General features: G+C 40.6%; 1 protein-coding gene across 1 annotated transcript; it reads right to left on the bottom strand.

Annotated features, from left to right (window-relative positions):
• Nucleotides 1-2,557: 2,557 nt before the first annotated feature.
• On the bottom strand, nt 2,558-22,370 carry LOC139581736 (homeobox protein EMX1-like). The gene is made up of 3 exons (XM_071411813.1): nt 21,599-22,370; nt 5,133-5,317; nt 2,558-3,924 (listed from the first exon to the last, which is right to left on the bottom strand). Exons 1-3 carry the CDS (start codon nt 21,939-21,941, stop codon nt 3,754-3,756), a joined length of 699 nt encoding a protein of 232 aa, XP_071267914.1. The 5' UTR covers nt 21,942-22,370; the 3' UTR covers nt 2,558-3,753.
• Nucleotides 22,371-23,386: the final 1,016 nt, after the last annotated feature.

Genomic DNA, 23,386 nt, shown 5'->3' with positions numbered 1-23,386 from the left:
ATTGAAAGAAAGGGTCCGATCCATAAGAATTTTTTAACAATGCTAAGTAACTGAATTTCTAGAATTAGAATTTTTTTCTAAAAGTTGTCCCAAATCTCTAAATATATGGCTCTGGAACACACTATAATAAGTTGTCCCAACTCTCTAAATATATGGCTCACATATGGCTCTGGAAAATACTATAATAAATCTACTATTAAATAATCTACAATCTTCAAATCTATAATCTATTGTAGATTATGCCTACTATACCATGAACCTATGCAATACTATAATATAATATACTAATATACTACTATACTATACAATGCAATACTATACTATGATATACTATAATACAGTATACTGTACTGTACTATACAATATAATGCCATACCATACTGCACTGTACTATAATATACTGTAATATAATATACTGTAGTATACTATACTGTACTATACAATACAATATTATACTGTACTGCAACATACTCTACTATATTGTACTGTACCTCTATACAATACAATATTATACTTTACTTTACTGTACTATATTATGCTATACTATAATATAATAAACTATACTATATAGGCTACTATACTATATACTAAATATACTATAGATTAATCCCCATTCCAACAGTACCAATAAGATTATTTAGGATTACTAAAAGAGAGCTTGTTTGCATTCGATTTATACATCAAGCAGAACAGAAACAGCGGTATCAATTTAACAACAAAATCCTAGCATCCATGAATGTACGTAATTGAGTACGTAATTGAACCCGGAAAAAATATTCAGCCCCAATTACCGAGAATTTGAGTAGTTTGCTCCTACATTTTGTTCACAGTTTATGTGCCTATCTGCCGATAATGAGGCTGTCTATTGTAAAAAAAAAAAGGTGATGAAAATGACCGAAATCTAACACCTCTCAATTGCTCGGGGCTTGAAGAATTAGTAGGTGTAAATCACAATGCATAAAGGTGATATGAATAAATTTTCCAGCTGGTAAAACAGAACCGAAGGCCAGCAGAGAACCTACAAGCAATGTTTAATCGATCTACATTAATACAAGCTGATTATCAAACACTACAATGGTGACATAGAATAGAATAAAACGTAGAATGAAATTAGGGACAATTTGAGTTTTAAGAACAATGACCCTAAATGATTGACCACTCAGAGGTCCATGCTCCATATATCACTGATTATACTCTATTGATATACATGTTACCAAATAAGTAAGGAATAAGCAAACTATATTGTACTCCATATTCTTTCTGTTCTGTTCCAGGGTAGGCTAATGGTCATCTATTGTCCAAATAAAACACATACTTTAGGCTTATACGCTGTTTGATCAGGCTACAGTAATGACTCGAAATAAACTAATAACTATTAATGGCTCACGCAAGACTTGTCTCTATTGCTCAAAGAAAGCCGTTTTAGTAAGGGGGTCATGTTGTATTAGTAATAATAGCAGGGACGGGTATTGACCTGTTGCTGGTTGATCATGTCTCTCTCGCTATGATAGTCTCTATCCGAGCTGTATCGACGGTGTCTTGACGTAATTCCAAAACAAGGTTCCTCACATGTGTCGGCATATCGGAGAAGTGAAGTTGTTTTCACATAGCAGCATATCATATATATCATGTACGTCATTATTCGGAATTTAAAAATGCTTCTGTTTCTGACGTACCTTTTTTGAAACTCTGCTGAAAGTATGGCTTTTAATATTTTCCCAACGATTAGCCTAGCCTAATCAATTATATTTGTCATTCTCTAATTTTTCGGTTGTAAGTGTTGCATATGACCTTCGGTGTGGCCTGAAAGAAAAGCATCTCTGGCACAATAATATTTCTGGTGAAAAGTGTATTTTGAAGAGCACGAGACGGAACAGAGTGCGTTGTTTCGTGTCTCTTTGAACTTGTCCTCGCGTTTGACCATGCACCAATCGCAACCTATCCATGTTAGGCCTATATGCACAAGTCCAGACGAAGAATACATTGAAAAGGGATTGGCCCAAACGTAATAGGCCTACTGCCGTCTAAATAACCTCCTTATGTTTTATGTTTTCGTCAAAAAGTCATCTACGCTAATTGTTAATAACCCTATTATAGCCTATGTATAATTTAGGATAAGCCTAATAATGAAGGCTTTCCGCAAACTGAATAAATATCAGTAAAACACAGGCAACAGACCATTGGGGTTTCTTATGGATAATATATTTTTAAAAATAACACAAGATAAAGATGTATAAACTATAACCACGGCTCTGTATATAGGCTATGCTAGGCCTTCTGTACTTTATTTAAAATATATATTTAATTTAACAAATATACGCTGATGCCTTGACGTGTAGCTAAGATTATTCAACTGCAGCTCACAAAAAAAAGATTAACAGCTGTTCTACAAAGGTGTAGACCAAATAACCAATAACAAATCGTTGTGTATCAAATTAACTTTTCAAGTTCTGTGTCATTTAACCGATATGTGTTTGTAGTTTGAAGTGATGACATGTCGACAATTATAGGATGTTGAAAATAGGTTCGAAAATTAACGCTTAGACATACTCGCACATAATAAATATCGGTAGATGTTTTTATTTTCCAAAGTCATCTGACCACACACAGAAAGTACAAAAACGTTCACTCTCGGGAGAAATAGGTCAAAAGAAAGATTCCTACTTACAATGCATTATTTCTAATCTATTTAAAACAAATGCAAATGTATATTCCACTACGAAGTGCTACGTAACATGATATCTCAGGAATGGTAACGGTTGCTGAAATAAATGTAGTATTGAGGTACATTTGTTTTTCTTGTCATTCTTGTGGACAAGTTGTAATGTACATTCTACATGGTCTCAATATAATTTATCAAATATTTGTCAAAGGCAAAAGCAAACGTGGAATGAATTTAAAGTAAGTAACAAACTAGACAAAAATAGCCTTTTTTAAATCCAGAGGAAACAAAACAAGGACAAAAGATGCATAGAATACCTTTTTTTAAATTTGTATAAATACTTACACTTTAAATTGTCCAAACTATTCCAATGTGAGAATCAAAAACATATTTCAGGGTAACATGGCATCAGTATGATTTATTGTCTGTAGTGGGGGTTACCTACTTTTCAGTGGGACTGGTCTAAAGACTATAATTAAGACAAACAAAATCCTAAACTGAAACAGCAGGTTCCTCTATAGCTATCATACCAATGGCTTATTTTTTACCACAAACATATTGTGCATATTTAGCATTGTACAGATACACATCAACAAACTGAAAACGCTAAAACAATAATGATGTTTTGTTAAATGTGAGTAAGGACAATCTCAAGTTCAGGTAGACAATAGAGTAACAAACTGTACTGAACAATTCCTCCAAGTCAAACATTCTCTCTTCAGTAGTTTGTGCTACTACGGCAAGCAACATAGACCAAATGCAGATATCCACCACGTTTACAGCAGCCGGAGCTGTGTAATAACATGATAAACTTGGGTTAAAAACCCTTCAGCTACAAAATGTCAGATCTGTCTCTTTAACGATCAAACAAGAGTTCTTTTGTCCAACATGAAGAAGTCATTCTGATCGTTTTCATTAAAGTTGTTCATCTGTTTGATCAACAACAGGTGGTGTCAAAGGTCAAATCAAATCAGGTGTTCAGAAGAGCACACAGACTGCCCATATTCAGACACAAGTCAGTCAGCAGTCGCTCAGTGTGCGTTCATGTTGAATGATTTATGACGGTTCAATCAAGGTGACAACGACGTACGTCAGTCCTCTGAGATGACATCGATGTCCTCGTGGCTACTGCCCTGGTGCGTAGCCACCCTCCAGCGGCTGACGTGCTGGCTTCCTTTCCTCTTCTGCTGCGACTCAGGTGACTCTTCCTCCAGCTTCTGTCTCTTGTGCTTCGTCCTCCTGTTCTGGAACCAAACCTTTACCTGGGAGAGAAAGGAGAGACATCACGTTTAGTACTGGAAGAAACAATGGTGAAATATAGAAGTGTGCTTGTTGTAAAAACTACTACAACTCCTTCTTCCACTTCCGTGAAATACTTTGAGACAGCTGAAGCAAGCACACACATTTTCTTTAGTAAACGTACCTTTTCTAGTTATAGAATAATAACGCAAAGTGTCTGCATGTATCTGCCCTATGATTTTTAAGCGAAGCTTCTTTTCAAAGTGTCATAGCAACAATGATTTTGCCAAGACAATATTTCACAGGGTGTAAAACTGTTACTGCTTCCATTTTCTTTCTATAACACTGCCAAACATCGCTTGCCTAAGGCTTCACATACTGTCGTTCTTTACAGCTTTTTGCCGTGCAAAGAGCATCATATTTTTAAATTAATTTTCAGGCATTGTTTGGTTGTCATTTTTATATCCTATTTACAAGCTTGATTCAATAATTGGCCTAATTCTTTTGAAATTAAAAGTTCAGCACATCGCAATACTGTATTCCCAATGCATGATATATTGCATGAGATGATTGCGAAAAGCCTGAATTGCTGTTGGTTAGCAGCGTGTTTCTGATGTGATTAGAGAAATTAGGTCATTAATAATAATTGTGAAATTAACTACATGAGTTATTGGCATCACCTTGCCCATCCCCATAGCTACTGTAGGACAAACATCGTGTGGTGGAGAAACCTGGTTTTGCTATACGTTGGTTGAGAGGGTGTTGTGGAGTTCTGACTACGAGTCTACTCATATCCGTTTCAGCGCTCTGGAATGCAGCCATGCCTTAAAGGCTGTGCATGGTAAATCCGACTTCTGCCGTGTCCGTACAGCATTTACTGCGAAACGGCCTCTGAAGTCAGTGCAGAGCTGTTGTGAATGATGTTGTCAAGGAAATGAGTTTGTGTTTATACAGGACCTGCCGCCCTCACATACCGTCAAGCAATCATGTCAATGCGGAGCTATGCAGAGCCCTTCGCATTGTTAAAACATTTGGGAGGCGCACAGCGATGCGGTAAGGAGCACGATCTGCAAGCCTCGTGGCTCCGTAATCGCGTCACACCCTCCATACAGAGCCTTCAACCACATTTTCTGATCGAGCATAAATTGGCTTTCAACCCCTAGGGGTTTAGAGCGCGTTAGAAAACATGTTACGGGTGCGTTCAAGATCGCTGTGCCCCCTCACCACTCACCTGTGTCTCGGTGAGGCAGAGGCCGCTGGCGAGCTGCTTCCGCTCTGCTCCCACCACATAGTGGTTCTTCTCAAAGGCCCGCTCCAGCCTGAGGAGCTGTGAGGGGGAGAAGGCTGTCCGGATGCGCTTCGGCTTGCGGGAAAAAGGCCCATGAAGGAGCAGGTTCTCTGGGCTGCTGTCCTCACCTGGAGAGAGGAGAGGAGAGAGAGGAAGTGGAGGGTTAGACTTAGGGTTGACAGACAGGAATGACACCGTAGCAGCTCTCGTTGTATGTGTAAAGAGATAAGCTAGAGTATACTAACTGTTGTACACTAACTGTTGTACAACTCAGCAAACTGATACTAATGGTTTGTACTAAGTGTTTTTTGTTCGTAGGCTATGGTGTTGTTTTGTGATTAATAGCTGGTCCAATTACACTTCAAAAAGAGGGCAAAGCACTGACTAAGGAGGACTTCAGTGTTGATACGTAGTGCATGCTGCTAAGGAGGGCATCAGTGTCGAAACACATTGCATGCTGCTCTCTAGGTCAGTATCAGCCATATCAATGTGCCCCGATGGGCTTCTTCACTTGACTCATCATTCATGACACTTTCCCATAACGTGAGTAATTGATTCATGTACATGTAAAAGTTACTAATGTTAGGTTGTGATATCATCCTCCATTTCACAATGCCACCACGCCTCATTCCACATGCTTGTTCTAGTATGTCGACGGATTTATCATTAAGGAGATGATATACTGTATGCATTACACATCACATTTGAACGTCATCACATTTAGGAAACGGTAGTGTTGAATGTCATCACATTTAGGAAATGGCAGCGTTGAATGACATCACAGTTAGGAAATAGCAGCGTTGAATGACATCACAGTTAGAAAATAGCAGTGTTGAATGACATCACAGTTATTAAACGGTAGTGTTGAATGTCATCACAGTTAGGAAATAGCAGCGTTGAATGACATCACAGTTAGGAAATAGCAGCGTTGAATGACATCACAGTTAGGAAATAGCAGCGTTGAATGACATCACAGTTAGAAAATAGCAGCGTTGAATGACATCACAGTTAGGAAATAGCAGCGTTGAATGACATCACAGTTATTAAACGGTAGTGTTGAATGACATCACAGTTAGGAAATAGCAGCGTTGAATGACATCACAGTTAGGAAATAGCAGCGTTGAATGACATCACAGTTATTAAACGGTAGTGTTGAATGACATCACAGTTAGGAAATAGCAGCGTTGAATGACATCACAGTTAGAAAATAGCAGTGTTGAATGACATCACAGTTATTAAACGGTAGTGTTGAATGTCATCACAGTTAGGAAATAGCAGCGTTGAATGACATCACAGTTAGGAAATAGCAGCGTTGAATGACATCACAGTTAGGAAATAGCAGCGTTGAATGACATCACAGTTAGAAAATAGCAGCGTTGAATGACATCACAGTTAGGAAATAGCAGCGTTGAATGACATCACAGTTAGGAAAGAGCAGCGTTGAATGACATCACAGTTAGAAAATAGCAGTGTTGAATGACATCACAGTTATTAAACGGTAGTGTTGAATGTCATCACAGTTAGGAAATAGCAGCGTTGAATGACATCACAGTTAGGAAATAGCAGCGTTGAATGACATCACAGTTATTAAACGGTAGTGTTGAATGACATCACAGTTAGGAAATAGCAGCGTTGAATGACATCACAGTTAGAAAATAGCAGTGTTGAATGACATCACAGTTATTAAACGGTAGTGTTGAATGTCATCACAGTTAGGAAATAGCAGCGTTGAATGACATCACAGTTAGGAAATAGCAGCGTTGAATGACATCACAGTTAGGAAATAGCAGCGTTGAATGACATCACAGTTAGAAAATAGCAGCGTTGAATGACATCACAGTTAGGAAATAGCAGCGTTGAATGACATCACAGTTAGGAAAGAGCAGCGTTGAATGACATCACAGTTAGAAAATAGCAGTGTTGAATGACATCACAGTTATTAAACGGTAGTGTTGAATGTCATCACAGTTAGGAAATAGCAGCGTTGAATGACATCACAGTTAGGAAATAGCAGCGTTGAATGACATCACAGTTAGGAAATAGCAGCGTTGAATGACATCACAGTTAGGGAATAGCAGCGTTGAATGACATCACAGTTATTAAACGGTAGTGTTGAATGTCATCACAGTTAGGAAATAGCAGCGTTGAATGTCATCACAGTTAGGAAATAGCAGCGTTGCAAAATGTACATAGTGACATGTTGGTTCAGCCACCATGGACGACATCCATCTCCAGAACAATCTGAACTGGTGACAGATAAAGGGACGGACTTTCAACAACGAGCCTATTGGTTACACACACACACACACACACACACACACACACACACACACACACACACACACACACACACACACACACACACACACACACACACACACACACACACACACACACACACACACCACACAGAGAGATACATTTGAAAGAAGAAACATCTCCCTGATTTATCATGGTCATGACCAATATTCCCTCTAATAGCTCCCCCTGGGACTACTGGCAGAATAAATATGAGCCTACCGAGAGAAGCACGAGACTGAACTTCACTCAACTTTCTAGAGTTTTCCCCCTTAGTTAACACTATCAACGTTTCCCTTTACTGTGGTAATTGTGATCGAAATCAATGCAATATAAGCCCCTTTCAATGCAACATACTGAAACAAAACTAACTATGCAAGAGACTTTGTTGTAGGCAGAACGCATCGGAGTAGGATTTTATTGCAGTGACACGCATGACTCAGCCCGTACTCTACACAGATAGGTGCGGTATAACCAATCAGAGCTATAGTAGGCCTATATGCAAAAAGACCATTGCCATATATAGATCTGTGCCATTTACTTTGAACTGGACTGTGTTAACAGCATGAGCGGTTATGAGTAGATGTGCTTGTTTTGAGATCAAAGGGACAGCTGCATGTAGCCATGTGTGCACATTCTGTTCATATCCTTTGCTGGTTAGTGTGTTAATAGCCCAGTTACAGATCATTTGTAGTCAGCAATGGGGGAGTGACTGCTTCCTACAAAACGTGTACATTTCTACACATCTTTGAAAAGCCAGTCAGGTAAAGAGCTTTTTGTCTTAAAGGGGCAGTGTTGTATTTTGAGACAGGCTTGGATAAGCTAAGTAGCGAAAAGGCAGAGGGAAGCACAATTTGTCTGATTCTCTGTAATAATGGTATGGGAATAATGATGCATTTTATTTTGTAAAGTGGTTTCTTGCATCAAACAACACAACATTTTCAGTCACCTCCTTGTCTGAAGGACAAGTGGATAAACAGGTTCATGTCAAGCCCTGCATGTTTATTTCAAAAGTCTCATGGAATGTAGGCCTACACTGAACACCACACATTGTCTGTTACTGTTTACTGAATGATAGAACAACTAATTCCATGTTAAAATGTTATGGGGTGCATTTTCTCCATTGTTTTTGAATGGTAGGCCACTCTGTTAGGCCTACATTATGATCAAATAGCCACAGTAGACTACCTGACCACTGTTAACACTAACTTAAAGAGGGTACAGCCTCAGTGTTCACAGTAAACGTGCGCTGAAAGTTGCACAGAATTTTCACAACATTCAAGTTTCCGCTCAGCAGACCTGAAATTTGCTCAGTGCCGGGAATTTTTGGTTGTTGAGAGAACATTGGTCACGGCCCATCGAGAACATACAGAGGGTCTGTATAAGCATATGTTCATTGTGAGAGAAACGTATCTTTGCTATTCAGATCAAAGTGTTTCAAAATAAGATACTTTAATTAGGACATTGCTTCGTCGTGCAAAACGTAACAAAGACATGAATCACGTGTATTGCGTTTTAATAGTACTGTAATTTAAAGTGATTTATTCCATAAAACTTTGTGAACACTTCTCTTAGGCTAGACTCAATTAAAACGTCCAGAACTAGATTGTCTAGTTTCAATACTGATTCCCATTATTTCATTCATGACTTATGGATGGCAGGTTCATTCAGAACTAGAGGGGTATTCTACCACTGTGGACGACAGGTTCATTCAGAACTAGAGGGGTATTCTACCACTGTGGATGACAGGTTCATTCAGAACTAGAGGGGTATTCTACCACTGTGGACGACAGGTTCATTCAGAACTAGAGTGGTATTCTACCACTGTGGATGACAGGTTCATTCAGAACTAGAGGGGTATTCTACCACTGTGGACGACAGGTTCATTCAGAACTAGAGGGGTATTCTACCACTGTGGACGACAGGTTCATTCAGAACTAGAGGGGTATTCTACCACTGTGGACGACAGGTTCATTCAGAACTAGAGGGGTATTCTACCACTGTGGACGACAGGTTCATTCAGAACTAGAGGGGTATTCTACCACTGTGGACGACAGGTTCATTCAGAACTAGAGGGGTATTCTACCACTGTGGACGACAGGTTCATTCAGAACTAGAGGGGTATTCTACCACTGTGGACGACAGGTTCATTCAGAACTAGAGGGGTATTCTACCACTGTGGATGACAGGTTCATTCAGAACTAGAGGGGTATTCTACCACTGTGGACGACAGGTTCATTCAGAACTAGAGGGGTATTCTACCACTGTGGACGACAGGTTCATTCAGAACTAGAGGGGTATTCTACCACTGTGGATGACAGGTTCATTCAGAACTAGAGGGGTATTCTACCACTGTGGACGACAGGTTCATTCAGAACTAGAGGGGTATTCTACCACTGTGGACGACAGGTTCATTCAGAACTAGAGGGGTATTCTACCACTGTGGACGACAGGTTCATTCAGAACTAGAGGGGTATTCTACCACTGTGGATGACAGGTTCATTCAGAACTAGAGGGGTATTCTACCACTGTGGACAACAGGTTCATTCAGAACTAGAGGGGTATTCTACCACTGTGGACGACAGGTTCATTCAGAACTAGAGGGGTATTCTACCACTGTGGACGACAGGTTCATTCAGAACTAGAGGGGTATTCTACCACTGTGGACGACAGGTTCATTCAGAACTAGAGGGGTATTCTACCACTGTGGACGACAGGTTCATTCAGAACTAGAGGGGTATTCTACCACTGTGGACGACAGGTTCATTCAGAACTAGAGGGGTATTCTACCACTGTGGACGACAGGTTCATTCAGAACTAGAGGGGTATTCTACCACTGTGGACGACAGGTTCATTCAGAACTAGAGTGGTATTCTACCACTGTGGACGACAGGTTCATTCAGAACTAGAGGGGTATTCTACCACTGTGGACGACAGGTTCATTCAGAACTAGAGGGGTATTCTACCACTGTGGACGACAGGTTCATTCAGAACTAGAGGGGTATTCTACCACTGTGGACAACAGGTTCATTCAGAACTAGAGGGGTATTCTACCACTGTGGACGACAGGTTCATTCAGAACTAGAGGGGTATTCTACCACTGTGGACGACAGGTTCATTCAGAACTAGAGGGGTATTCTACCACTGTAGAGCAGTTCAGGGACTTCACCTCTCTATATTGTGACATTAACCTCATTTGTATACATGTAGGGCCTTTAGTGTATTCATCGCTGAGCATGAAACCTAAGTGTTCAGTAACGCCTCATATGACATCACACGTAAATATCTCGGGCTGGGAAAATGCAAAAAACAATTGTTGTGAAGACGAAGTGTTGTGCAATTAAGCAAATTGAATCGTATGAACAAACCTGACTTCATTCAACATAGGGCAATAGTAAAATGTCCTTGTCTTTCAGTTTCATTGTGTACATGACTTTCTTCTCGCCACAGGCCCAACATCTGCCCTCCCAGGATTAGGGTTCGTTTATTAAAATGACACATAAAAAAACTAAATATTTTACATAAGCAAATCCATCAATAAATTATTTGACCGCCACATGAAAAGGTTGTGCCTGGCTTGAAAAGAACCTTGCAGCACAAATATAACCTCAAACACGTGTACGCAAAAGTCGGTTACAGCTCGGCAGTTGAGAGACAGTGTGTGCACCGAAAGCTGTGAGCAATGAGGAGTCTGTCAAACCAAATGAATGAAATCAGCAACAGCAGGGCTACAGTGTCCAGCCACATTCATTCACATGCAAAACATGGACCGAAGATGGAGCATCTACGAAAGGAGATGGATACACGGAAGCCATCAAACTGACCATGACCTTGGACTAGCAAATACTGATGCTATGGTACACAAGCTTTGAAAGCGACCAAAAGGTGTACTGAATATAGGACTACATGTACTATGGAAATACCTTGTTGTGATATTGCTATGATGAAACATTAAGTCTACAAAAAACAAAAAATTATGATAATGTCACGCTAATATAAACCAAGTTAGAAACTGACCTGATACTCTCTACTACAGACAGTTAAATGAGTTAAATGAAAGCACTGTCTGTGGAAACAACCATGTATTTCTTCCCTAGCATAACATATGCGCTTATGGTCAACTCTTCATATCTTTTCTAGCAGGTCTGATATGACCTGCTGCACTACTCACAGACAACGGTTCTGAGTTACACATGAAGAGGTGTTGAAGAGTTTGATAGAGTCCGACATCCAGTTAATCTAATAGCAGTCTTTCTTATTATTTTATTTAAACTAGTCAAGTCAGTTAATAACAAATTCTCATTTAAAATGATGGCCAACCAACCCCCGTCCCCGCAGGAGGCTGGGGTTGGGATTAAAAATACAAAAATAAAATAAAAATATAGGACTAAAAAAACACACATCACGACAAGAGAGACAACACAACACTACATAAAGAGAGACAACACAACACTACATAAAGAGAGACAACACAACACTACATAAAGAGAGACCTAAGACAACAACATAGCAAGGCAGCAACACATTATTTGCAGGTAGCACCTGGTAATAGCACCTGGTAATAGCACCTGGTAATAGCACCTGGTAATAGCAAATGGTAATAGCAAATGGTAATAGTAGCTAATAGTAGGTTTCCTCGGCTTGTATGGGTATTGGTGGCTTATTACAAGACAACAACAAAAAAGCGACTACACCTTCTACTCAAAACAATGCTATAACAATGTTTTCCCCCCATGCACAGATTAATATATATACACTGAGTGGACAAATCATTAAGAACACCATCCTATTAAGTTGCACCCCTCCCCTTATGTCCAGAGAACTAGCCTCAATTCCTCAGGGCATAGACTCTACAAGGTGTAGAAAGCGTTCCACAGGGATGCCGGCCCATATTCATTTAAATGCTTCCCACAGTTGTGTTAATTAAGTTGGCTGGATGTCCTTTGGGTGGTGAACCATTCTTGATACACAAAGGAAACTGTTGAGCATGAAAAATCCAGCAGTGTTGCAGTTCTTGATACAAACCGGTGCGCTTGGCACCTGCTACCATACCCCGTTCAAAGGTACTTCAATCTTTTGTCTTGCCCATTCACCCTCTGAATGGCTCACATACACAATCCATGTCTCAGTTGTCTAAACAAGCTTGAAAAATCATTTTTTACCCTGTCTCCTCCCCTTCATCTACACGGATTGAAGTGGATTTAACAAGTGACATCAATAAGGGTTCACCTGGTCAGTCTGTCAGGGGTCTCCAGTAGCTCACCGCCCACCTATGAGTAGCTACCAGATCACCTATGAGTAGCTTGCCAAACAATTCTGAAAGTACATGTAATTTTTGTGTGTTCCACTGCAAACTGTCATTAGCAAATCTCACAAGCATCAGACAGTGCAAGCTCCCAGCTACTCTCTAATTGACGCAACATTGACATTATCCCACCCCTGGTTAGCCACTATTGGCTTAAAAAATACAAACCTAACACCATATCTGCCAATTAATTTCCAGCAATATTGCCCCTGTCGGTCTGTGTGGTGTGCGCGTTTGTCTATCACTCCGTGTGTGGCCATTTAATGTGATAACCATCTAGTGGGATTACAGAAATAATTTCCCCAAAACGGTCTCAATTAAATGTTAACTGCAAAGTAGTCTTACCTGGCAGAAGTATATCACGAGTAAGTAAATCATTTGTATCTATTATTTGTCATTTGTTAACTTTGGCATTAGAACCATCACTCGACCGGCAAATTATATCGCACATTCCTCACTCGCTAGATGCGCAATTAAAGAGCCAGACGCGCAATTAAAGGGGAATTACACTCATAAATCCTAATGTGTTCTTCAGGGCCTAAAAAAAATGGTCTTCTGATGTGATTTCACCATTGACATGCACTCAGAACATCCAATTTCGTTGTTTCTCTATGAACAATTGTACTTTTGAGAGTGAAAAACAATAGTAATCAAAAACCAGGAAAAATTTAACTGAGAAAACAGAATTTGGGAAAATATAAAGATTTTATAGGGCCCACCTTAGAGTTGTTTATTAACCCTTATTTTACCAGATATATTGGGAAGAAAACATAGTGCACTATTTTATGTGGAACACTAAAGACCTGGGGAAGAGCTGCAGAGGAGAAGAGAAGATTGTGCCTATTTAATGGCTAGGAAAAAAATGTGTAGCTCGCGACATGTTAGAAAAGGTTGGAGACCCCTGCTCTTTGAACGTTAGCTAGCAGGATGGAATTCAAGGGCAGATTAGCCACTTGTCGCCTGATGCTCACAAGGCACCCTGATCTCTTTCCATGCTGGTTCTGGCTGGTGGTTTAGCCACTCAGATAGACAGTCAGACTGGCATCATCTGTCGTATGGCGTAACCTCCACTCAAATCCCTCTGGAGAAGACTGAGACTGGAGGAAGAACTCACCAGGCTGACCACTAATGCTCAGTAAGAGTGCTGATCTAGGATCAGTTTATCCTTATAGATCATAATAAATATAATAATATGTACTGGGCGACATGATCCTAAATCAACACTCCGACTCTGAGACTCTTTGTGAATACTAACCCTAGACTGTAAGGGTGGCTCAGCCCCAGCAACAGAGGGAATACCCTCCAGAGGATGAGCCTTCAACACTTTGGCCTGTAGTCAGCGGGTGGGGGAACATGGGGGAACATGCCTCCAACATGACTACCAGGGAGCAGATGGCAGCGCCAGCCAGAGAGCTGTGTTCATCACCAGTAACACCAGTCCCCTGGCACCAACAAGACTGGTCTTGTCAGCAGTAAGCTACACACTGGGTAGTGGTGGGGGCCAATCTCTCATTCTAACCCTAGATGGATGAATATGGAGGCAGTCGGATGGATGATGATAAATAAGAGGGAAGGATGGTGGTAAATAAGGGGGAAGGATGGTGGTAAATAAGGGGGAAGGATGGTGGTAAATAAGGGGGAAGGATGGTGGTAAATAAGGGGGAAGATGATGGTAAATAAGGGGGAAGGATGGTGGTAAATGAGGGGGAGGGATGGTGGTAAATAAGGGGGAGGATGGTGGTAAATAAGGGGAAGGATGGTGGTAAATAAGGGGGAGGATAGTGGTAAATAAAGGGGAAGGATGGTGGTAAATAAGGGGGAAGGATGGTGGTAAATAAGGGGGAAGATGGTGGTAAATAAGGGGAAGGATGGTGGTAAATAAGGGGGGAGGATGGTGGTAAATAAGGGGGGAGGGTGGTGGTAAATAAGGGGGAAGGATGGTGGTAAATAAGGGGGGAGGATAGTGGTAAATAAGGGGGGAGGATGGTGGTAAATAAGGGGGAGAATGGTGGTAAGGATGGTGGTAAATAAGGGGGAAGGATGGTGGTAAATAAGGGGGGAGGATAGTGGTAAATAAGGGGAAGGATGGTGGTAAATAAGGGGGAGGATGGTGGTAAATAAGGGGGAGGATGGTGGTAAATAAGGGGGAGGATGGTGGTAAATAAGGGGAAGGATGGTGGTAAGGATGGTGGTAAATAAGGGGGAAGGATGGTGGTAAATAAGGGGGGAGGATAGTGGTAAATAAGGGGAAGGATGGTGGTAAATAAGGGGGAGGATGGTGGTAAATAAGGGGGAGGATGGTGGTAAATAAGGGGGAGGATGGTGGTAAATAAGGGGAAGGATGGGGGGAAGGATGGTGGTAAATGAGGGGGAGGGATGGTGGTAAATAAGGGGGAGGATGGTGGTAAATAAGGGGAAGGATGGTGGTAAATAAGGGGGAGGATAGTGGTAAATAAAGGGGAAGGATGGTGGTAAATAAGGGGGAAGGATGGTGGTAAATAAGGGGGAAGATGGTGGTAAATAAGGGGAAGGATGGTGGTAAATAAGGGGGGAGGATGGTGGTAAATAAGGGGGGAGGATGGTGGTAAATAAGGGGAAGGATGGTGGTAAGGATGGTGGTAAATAAGGGGGAAGGATGGTGGTAAATAAGGGGGGAGGATAGTGGTAAATAAGGGGAAGGATGGTGGTAAATAAGGGGGAGGATGGTGGTAAATAAGGGGGAGGATGGTGGTAAATAAGGGGGAGGATGGTGGTAAATAAGGGGAAGGATGGGGGGAAGGATGGTGGTAAATGAGGGGGAGGGATGGTGGTAAATAAGGGGGAGGATGGTGGTAAATAAGGGGAAGGATGGTGGTAAATAAGGGGGAGGATAGTGGTAAATAAAGGGGAAGGATGGTGGTAAATAAGGGGGAAGGATGGTGGTAAATAAGGGGGAAGATGGTGGTAAATAAGGGGAAGGATGGTGGTAAATAAGGGGAGAGGATGGTGGTAAATAAGGGGGGAGGATGGTGGTAAATAAGGGGGAAGGATAGTGGTAAATAAGGGGGGAGGATAGTGGTAAATAAGGGGGGAGGATGGTGGTAAATAAGGGGGAGAATGGTGGTAAGGATGGTGGTAAATAAGGGGGAAGGATGGTGGTAAATAAGGGGGGAGGATAGTGGTAAATAAGGGGAAGGATGGTGGTAAATAAGGGGGAGGATGGTGGTAAATAAGGGGGAGGATGGTGGTAAATAAGGGGGAGGATGGTGGTAAATAAGGGGAAGGATGGTGGTAAGGATGGTGGTAAATAAGGGGGAAGGATGGTGGTAAATAAGGGGGGAGGATAGTGGTAAATAAGGGGAAGGATGGTGGTAAATAAGGGGGAGGATGGTGGTAAATAAAGGGGAGGATGGTGGTAAATAAGGGGAAGGATGGTGGTAAGGATGGTGGTAAATAAGGGGGAAGGATGGTGGTAAATAAGGGGGAGTATGGTGGTAAATAAGGGGGAGGATGGTGGTAAATAAGGGGGAGGATGGTGGTAAATAAGGGGGAGGATGGTGGTAAATAAGGGGGAGGATGGTGGTAAATAAGGGGGAGGATGGTGGTAAATAAGGGGAAGGATGGTGGTAAGGATGGTGGTAAATAAGGGGGAAGGATTGTGGTAAATAAGGGGGAAGGATGGTGGTAAATAAGGGGGAGGATGGTGGTAAATAAGGGGGAGGATGGTGGTAAATAAGGGGGAGGATGGTGGTAAATAAGGGGGAGGATGGTGGTAAATAAGGGGGAGGATGGTGGTAAATAAGGGGGAGGATTGTGGTAAATAAGGGGAAGGATGGTGGTAAATAAGGGGGAAGGATGGTGGTAAATAAGGGGGAGTATGGTGGTAAATAAGGGGGAGTATGGTGGTAAATAAGGGGGAGGATAGTGGTAAATAAGGGGGAGGATGGTGGTAAATAAGGGGGAAGGATGGTGGTAAATAAGGGGGAGTATGGTGGTAAATAAGGGGGAGTATGGTGGTAAATAAGGGGGAGGATGGTGGTAAATAAGGGGGAGGATGGTGGTAAATAAGGGGGAGGATGGTGGTAAATAAGGGGAAGGATGGTGGTAAATAAGGGGGAGTATGGTGGTAAATAAGGGGGAGTATGGTGGTAAATAAGGGGGAGGATAGTGGTAAATAAGGGGGAGGATGGTGGTAAATAAGGGGGAAGGATGGTGGTAAATAAGGGGGAGTATGGTGGTAAATAAGGGGGAGTATGGTGGTAAATAAGGGGGAGGATGGTGGTAAATAAGGGGGAGTATGGTGGTAAATAAGGGGAAGGATGGTGGTAAATAAGGGGGAGGATTGTGGTAAATAAGGGGGAGTATGGTGGTAAATAAGGGGGAGTATGGTGGTAAATAAGGGGGAGTATGGTGGTAAATAAGGGGGAGGATAGTGGTAAATAAGGGGGAGGATGGTGGTAAATAAGGGGGAAGGATGGTGGTAAATAAGGGGGAGTATGGTGGTAAATAAGGGGGAGTATGGTGGTAAATAAGGGGGAGGATGGTGGTAAATAAGGGGGAGGATGGTGGTAAATAAGGGGGAGGATGGTGGTAAATAAGGGGAAAGGATGGTGGTAAATAAGGGGGAAGGATGGTGGTAAATAAGGGGGAGTATGGTGGTAAATAAGGGGGAGGATGGTGGTAAATAAGGGGGAGGATGGTGGTAAATAAGGGGAAAGGATGGTGGTAAATAAGGGGGAAGGATGGTGGTAAATAAGGGGGAAGATGGTGGTAAATAAGGGGGAGGATGGTGGTAAATAAGGGGGAAGGATGGTGGTAAATAAGGGGGAGGATGGTCTATTTCAATATAAAGTAGGGGGGAGGATGGTCTTTCCATATAAAGTATACGTATAGAGAAATAATAGTTTTTTCTTTCTCTTGAATATGAAAAGGAAACCATCAATACAAAAATTATAATCTACTATATTAGGATTATGCAAATAATGATAATGTTTATCCTCCTCATGCAGTCCATCTTTATCTGACTGTGGTTGGTTGATTGATTGATTGTTTGTTTTTCTGTCTGGTTATAAACAAAAAGGACTAAACGACAAGAAGAAGAGGAGCATTCTATGAACTATCCAATATGTCTGGAAAATAATGTTTACAATGCAGTTATCCTATAAATTAACTTCCAACACATATCTCCTGGCATTCAACACCCAAAATGTGTCAAAGCAAACCTCCAGACCATCAGACCATGAGATGAATTTTACTGTCTGCCTTCCTTCCTGGTGATAACAATCCCATACACACTGAAATGCACCCCAAAGGCTACACATTGAAATGGACCCCAAAGGCTACACATTGAAATGTACCCAAAAGGCTACACACTGAAATGTACCCCAAAGGCTACACACCGAAATGCACCCTAAAGGCTACACACTGAAATGCACCCCAAAGGCTACACATTGAAATGTACCCAAAAGGCTACACACTGAAATGTACCCAAAAGGCTACACACTGAAATGCACCCCAAAGGCTACACATTGAAATGTACCCAAAAGGCTACACACTGAAATGTACCCCAAAGGCTACACACTGAAATGCACCCCAAAGGCTACACATTGAAATGTACCCAAAAGGCTACACATTGAAATGTACCCAAAAGGCTACACACTGAAATGTACCCCAAAGGCTACACACTGAAATGTACCCCAAAGGCTACACACTGAAATGCACCCCAAAGGCTACACACTGAAATGTACCCAAAAGGCTACACATTGAAATGTACCCAAAAGGCTACACACTGAAATGTACCCAAAAGGCTACACACTGAAATGTACCCCAAAGGCTACACACTGAAATGTACCCCAAAGGCTACACACTGACATGTACCCCAAAAGCTACACACTGAAATGTACCCCAAAGGCTACACACTGAAATGTACCCCAAAGGCTACACACTGAAATGTACCCCAATATAAATAAGTGCTTACATGTGTAGGACCTAAGATCCTGTTTATATTGTGCTGTTCTCAACCTCTCTCTCTCAACCTCTCTCAACCTCTCTCTCTCATCCTCTCTCAACCTCTCTCTCTCCCTCTCTCAACCTCTCTCTCTCTCTCAACCTCTCTCTCTCAACTTCTCTCAACCTCTCTCTCTCTCTCAATCTCTCTATCTCTCAATTCAAAAACAATTAACTCTAAACATTACACTTATAAAAGTTCCAAAAGAATAAAGACATTTGAAATGTCATATTATGTATATATACAGTGTTGTAATGATGTCTCTCTCTCAACCTCTCTCAACCTTTCTCTCTCTGTCAACCTCTATCTCTCTCTCAACCTCTCTCTCTCTCTCTCTCTCTCTCTGTCAACCTCTATCTCTATCTCTCAACCTCTCAGGAAGTGGGGGAGTAAGAAAGAAAATCAATCTCCCATCCATCCATCCATCTCTAACAGTAAGTGACAGTCATGATGGCTAATCCTCTCCTCTCACTCCTCCGGTCTGTAGTTAGCCTTGTCTAAACACTAGTTTTCATGGTTATTGGACACCATCAGTGAGTGGATCTGCTGTGTCTGTAAACAACACTTTATTTGAGCTCCTGATCTGAGCAACAGTGACAGTAACCTCTGACTCCCACTGATTACCTGACTGAGGTACACCCTGAAGGTTACCTGGTAAAGAGGTGGAGTGCTGATCTAGGATCAGATTCCCCCCCTTTGTCTTCATAATCTTATTCATTAATGATCTAAAAGGCTAAACTGATCCTAGATCCGCACTACTACTCTGAGACACTGTGAATACGGCCCTGGGCTGACTGGTCAGAGTGTAACATACCTGAGAGCACACCTGATGTGGCTAACCACTGCTGTCCACTGAGTCAACGAGATGAGCGTTGAAAGTTATCGATCTGTCTGGTTTAACAAATTGCTTTGTTTTTGAAGACCACCCAGCATCAGTTAGTAAGGATGTTCACCATTTCTTGCATATATGCACTGCAAATAGCTTGAATAAGAAGATTTAAGGTTTTGGTCACTGAATACTGAGATTTTCCAATATTCCATTTTTCTCATGGCTTTGTTTGGTTGCTAAAGCTGGTCCATTTTCAAATAGTTATTGTCTTATCAGAAATGGGCAGCCTTTAAATCTAAAGTAGAACACAAAGCAAATGAATTGAATGAAATAGTATTATTATTATTGTTATTATTTGTTTATTGTTTATTATTGCTGTTTTTATTTGTAATAATACTATAATATTATTATAAACTAATAATATTACAATATTCCTGTCTCTTGTTACTTTTCATTAAAATAACTTTCATATTAAATAATTATTAGTTAATTATATCTAAATATTTGAGAAACAAAAATCCTTATAATCAGTGGTGTAAAGTACTTAAGTAAAAGTACCATATAAGTATTTTTAGGGAGAGGTATCTGTACTTTACTATTTATATTTTTGACTACTTTTACTTCACTACATCCCTAAAGAAAATGATGTACATTTTACTCCATATATTTCCCCTGACAACCAGAAGTACTCGTTACATTTCGAATGTTTTGCAGGACAGGAAAACGGTCTAATTCACAGACGTATCAAGAGAACATCTCTGGTCATCCCTACTGTCTCTGATCTGGGGGACTCACTAAACACAGATGCTTCGTTTGTAAATGATGTCTGAGTGTTGGAGTGTGCCCCCTGGCTATCCGTACATTTGAAAAACAAGACAAATCGTGCCGTCTGGTTTGCTTAATAGAAGGTATGTGAAATGATTTATAATTTTACTTTTGATACTTAAGCATATCTTAGCAATTACATTTACTTTTGATACCTCAAGCATATTTAATATATTTAAAACAAAATACTTTTAGACTTTTACTCAAGTCGTATTTTACTGGGTGACTTTTACTTGAGTCATTTTCTGTTAAGGTATCTTTACTTTTACTCAAGTATGACAATTGGTTACTTTTTCCACCGCTGCTTATAATTAACATTCTGAATAATGCAAAACCTAAAACGAATGGGTAGGCAAAAGGGGGAAAAAATATTCATTATAGGCCTATTTGTTAGATAAATATTGTTCTTATTTTATATTATTTTATTTGTATAATTGCATAGAGCTTACACATTTAAATCACAATTAATTTACCCTAGTATTATTATTCAACATATTAGACTATTGATCTCCTAACAACTTTTTGGGAACATACATTATAAGAAAGTGCAATGATTTTGATGTGCATTTTAAATGAATAAAAATAAACAATATAGTCTACTTGAATTAAAACATTTATTAATGGTACAAAATTAAACTACTGAAATGTTATAGGTTTTTAAAAAGTTGTTTTAAGCTACGGGCGGGTGCAAATCCTGGGTGCGATGTTTTTACGTTTATTTAAATGCGTCCAATCTCTGAAATGTACCAATAATGCATAGACCTAATTTAAAAAGCAAAATGACTTGAAATATAAATAGTAAAAAATTATAGTTGGATGTTGAAACTTTTCCATCTCCAAACAGATTTCAGTAGTTTTAATCATTTGCTTTGGTCCTGTTTTTGTTGCTTTACCCTTTTAATACATGATTTGTACCCTGAATGAAATACCATCCCTAACAACATGTTGCATGTTCAGGGATCAATAAGGACATTTCTTCCATCAGTCAACTAGACTGAGTTCTCATTTCTGATGCGTACATTCGTTGTAATTTAGCTCGTGCATAATATATCCCTATATGTTTCTTTATCAATCATGCAAGGATATGCAAGAATATGCCCAAACATATGATATTATTGAAAATAACGTTGTTAATATTCATTAAATTAAAGAACCTGTTCGCTTACCTTGGAACCTGTGACCGAGATATCTGTTTCGAAGAACCCACGGGTAGAAATTCAACGTGTCTCTCTGATGCGGGTTGAAGAAAGGCTGAGATGGAAGCTGGAGGGGATGCAGGGGCAGACCGGAGTTCCCTGTGTGTGTACCCGGGTCAGGGAACATCATGTCTGGACTGCCGTATAAAGTCCTGCCGGAGTTCTGGAAACAACTCCCAAAAGGCGCCGGGTGAATTGATTCCATGAACCTCAGCGCTGTGGGTCTGATGGGTTCGTCCCCGTTAGTCGAAGAGTTCACGTCTTTCCCAACAAGGGATTCGATGGTAAAACATTTCTTACTATGTTGGTACATGATCAAAAATAGGCTATAGTTTATATATTTCTAATGGTATATTCAATAACACAGTTATAAAACAGGTGATGCAGAAGAAAACCTCACAGCAGTAGAAGTAGAACAGTTCCCGGGAAATCCATAACTCGCAGTCCCTTGCGCGTGCAAATCGTGTTGCCTATATCCGTGGACCTCTGGAAGCGGGTTTCCTGTAGAGTAAGTTCACTTGTCTCCGAACCTTGTCTTCAGTAGGTTATCGACCGGATTTCTCTGCTTTAACAATCTGCCAAAAATCAAGTTTCGGTTCTAGATACCACTGCAGCGTCAGATTTATTAGTCTGTGATTATGTTTATGACAGTCTGGCTCTTGTCTCAGTCTCATCACTCCTGGAAATAAATGTTGGACTGTGCTGTACTAGGAGCCAGGATCAGTAGGCTAAGCCCTTGACAAAAAGCCTGTCACTCGTCAGACTCAATACCTGCCCTCAACTGTCGCTGACATAGGTGTGGTGGGCATGCGCAGATAGGACCGTGTAGCCTAGCATAACAGCCATTTTGTAAATCTAAGTGGAGTGGCTTCTGCTTTATTGAAATTACTTGTGACTAATAGCCTATCGATATGCGTTTATTTCAATGTTGCAAAGTGATATTATATTAAATCAGAAGAAACATAATTTGAAGAATTTTCTTGTTAATGATTTAGTAATTATAACTTACTTATAACAAGTTTATTATGCCCTATGTCGTCTCGTCATCCCCCAAATGGTCCCTAAAATCTAGGAAATTAGCCTCCTAATAGAAAACAATAGAAAAGGTTTTCACACAAAAATTATTCTGGTAATGTATCCTATAGCTGACAGTGGCACCTGTAGGTTGATTGATCAATTTAATTCTAGGTCAAAGATCAGACTAGTCCAAACCTTTAAAGCCACTTCTAACAATTTAAACATGATAATTCTAGGGATTAACTACAAAATATCTCTGAGGTTTACTATGATTTGTTTTTATTTATCAAGGTGTCCAAAACCACTGTGGACTGAAACTCTTTTAAAGTGCATTCGGGAAAGTATTCAGACCCCTTCCCTTTTTCCACATTGTGTTACGTTACAGCCTTATTCTAAAATGGATGGAAAAAAATCCTCATCAATCTACACACAATACCCCATAATGACAAAGCAAAAACAGGTTTTTAGAAATACCTTATTTACATAAGTATTCATACCCTTTGCTATGAGACTCAAAAATGAGCTCAGGTGCATCCTGTTTCCATTGATAATCCTTGAGATGGTTCTACAACTTGATTGGAGTCCATCTGTGGTAAATTCAATTGATTGGACATGATTTGGAAAGGCCCACACCTGTCTATATAAGGTCCCACGGTTGACAGTGCATGTCAGAGCAAAAACCAAGCCATGAGGTCGAAGGAATTGTCCGTAGAGCTCCGAGACAGGATTGTGTCGAGGCAC

Source organism: Salvelinus alpinus, chromosome 7 (assembly GCF_045679555.1).
Source record: "Salvelinus alpinus chromosome 7, SLU_Salpinus.1, whole genome shotgun sequence".
NCBI classification, from domain to species: domain Eukaryota; kingdom Metazoa; phylum Chordata; class Actinopteri; order Salmoniformes; family Salmonidae; genus Salvelinus; species Salvelinus alpinus.
The sequence above is the reverse complement of the archived record's forward strand: the minus strand, read 5'-3'. Positions and strand labels throughout refer to the sequence as shown.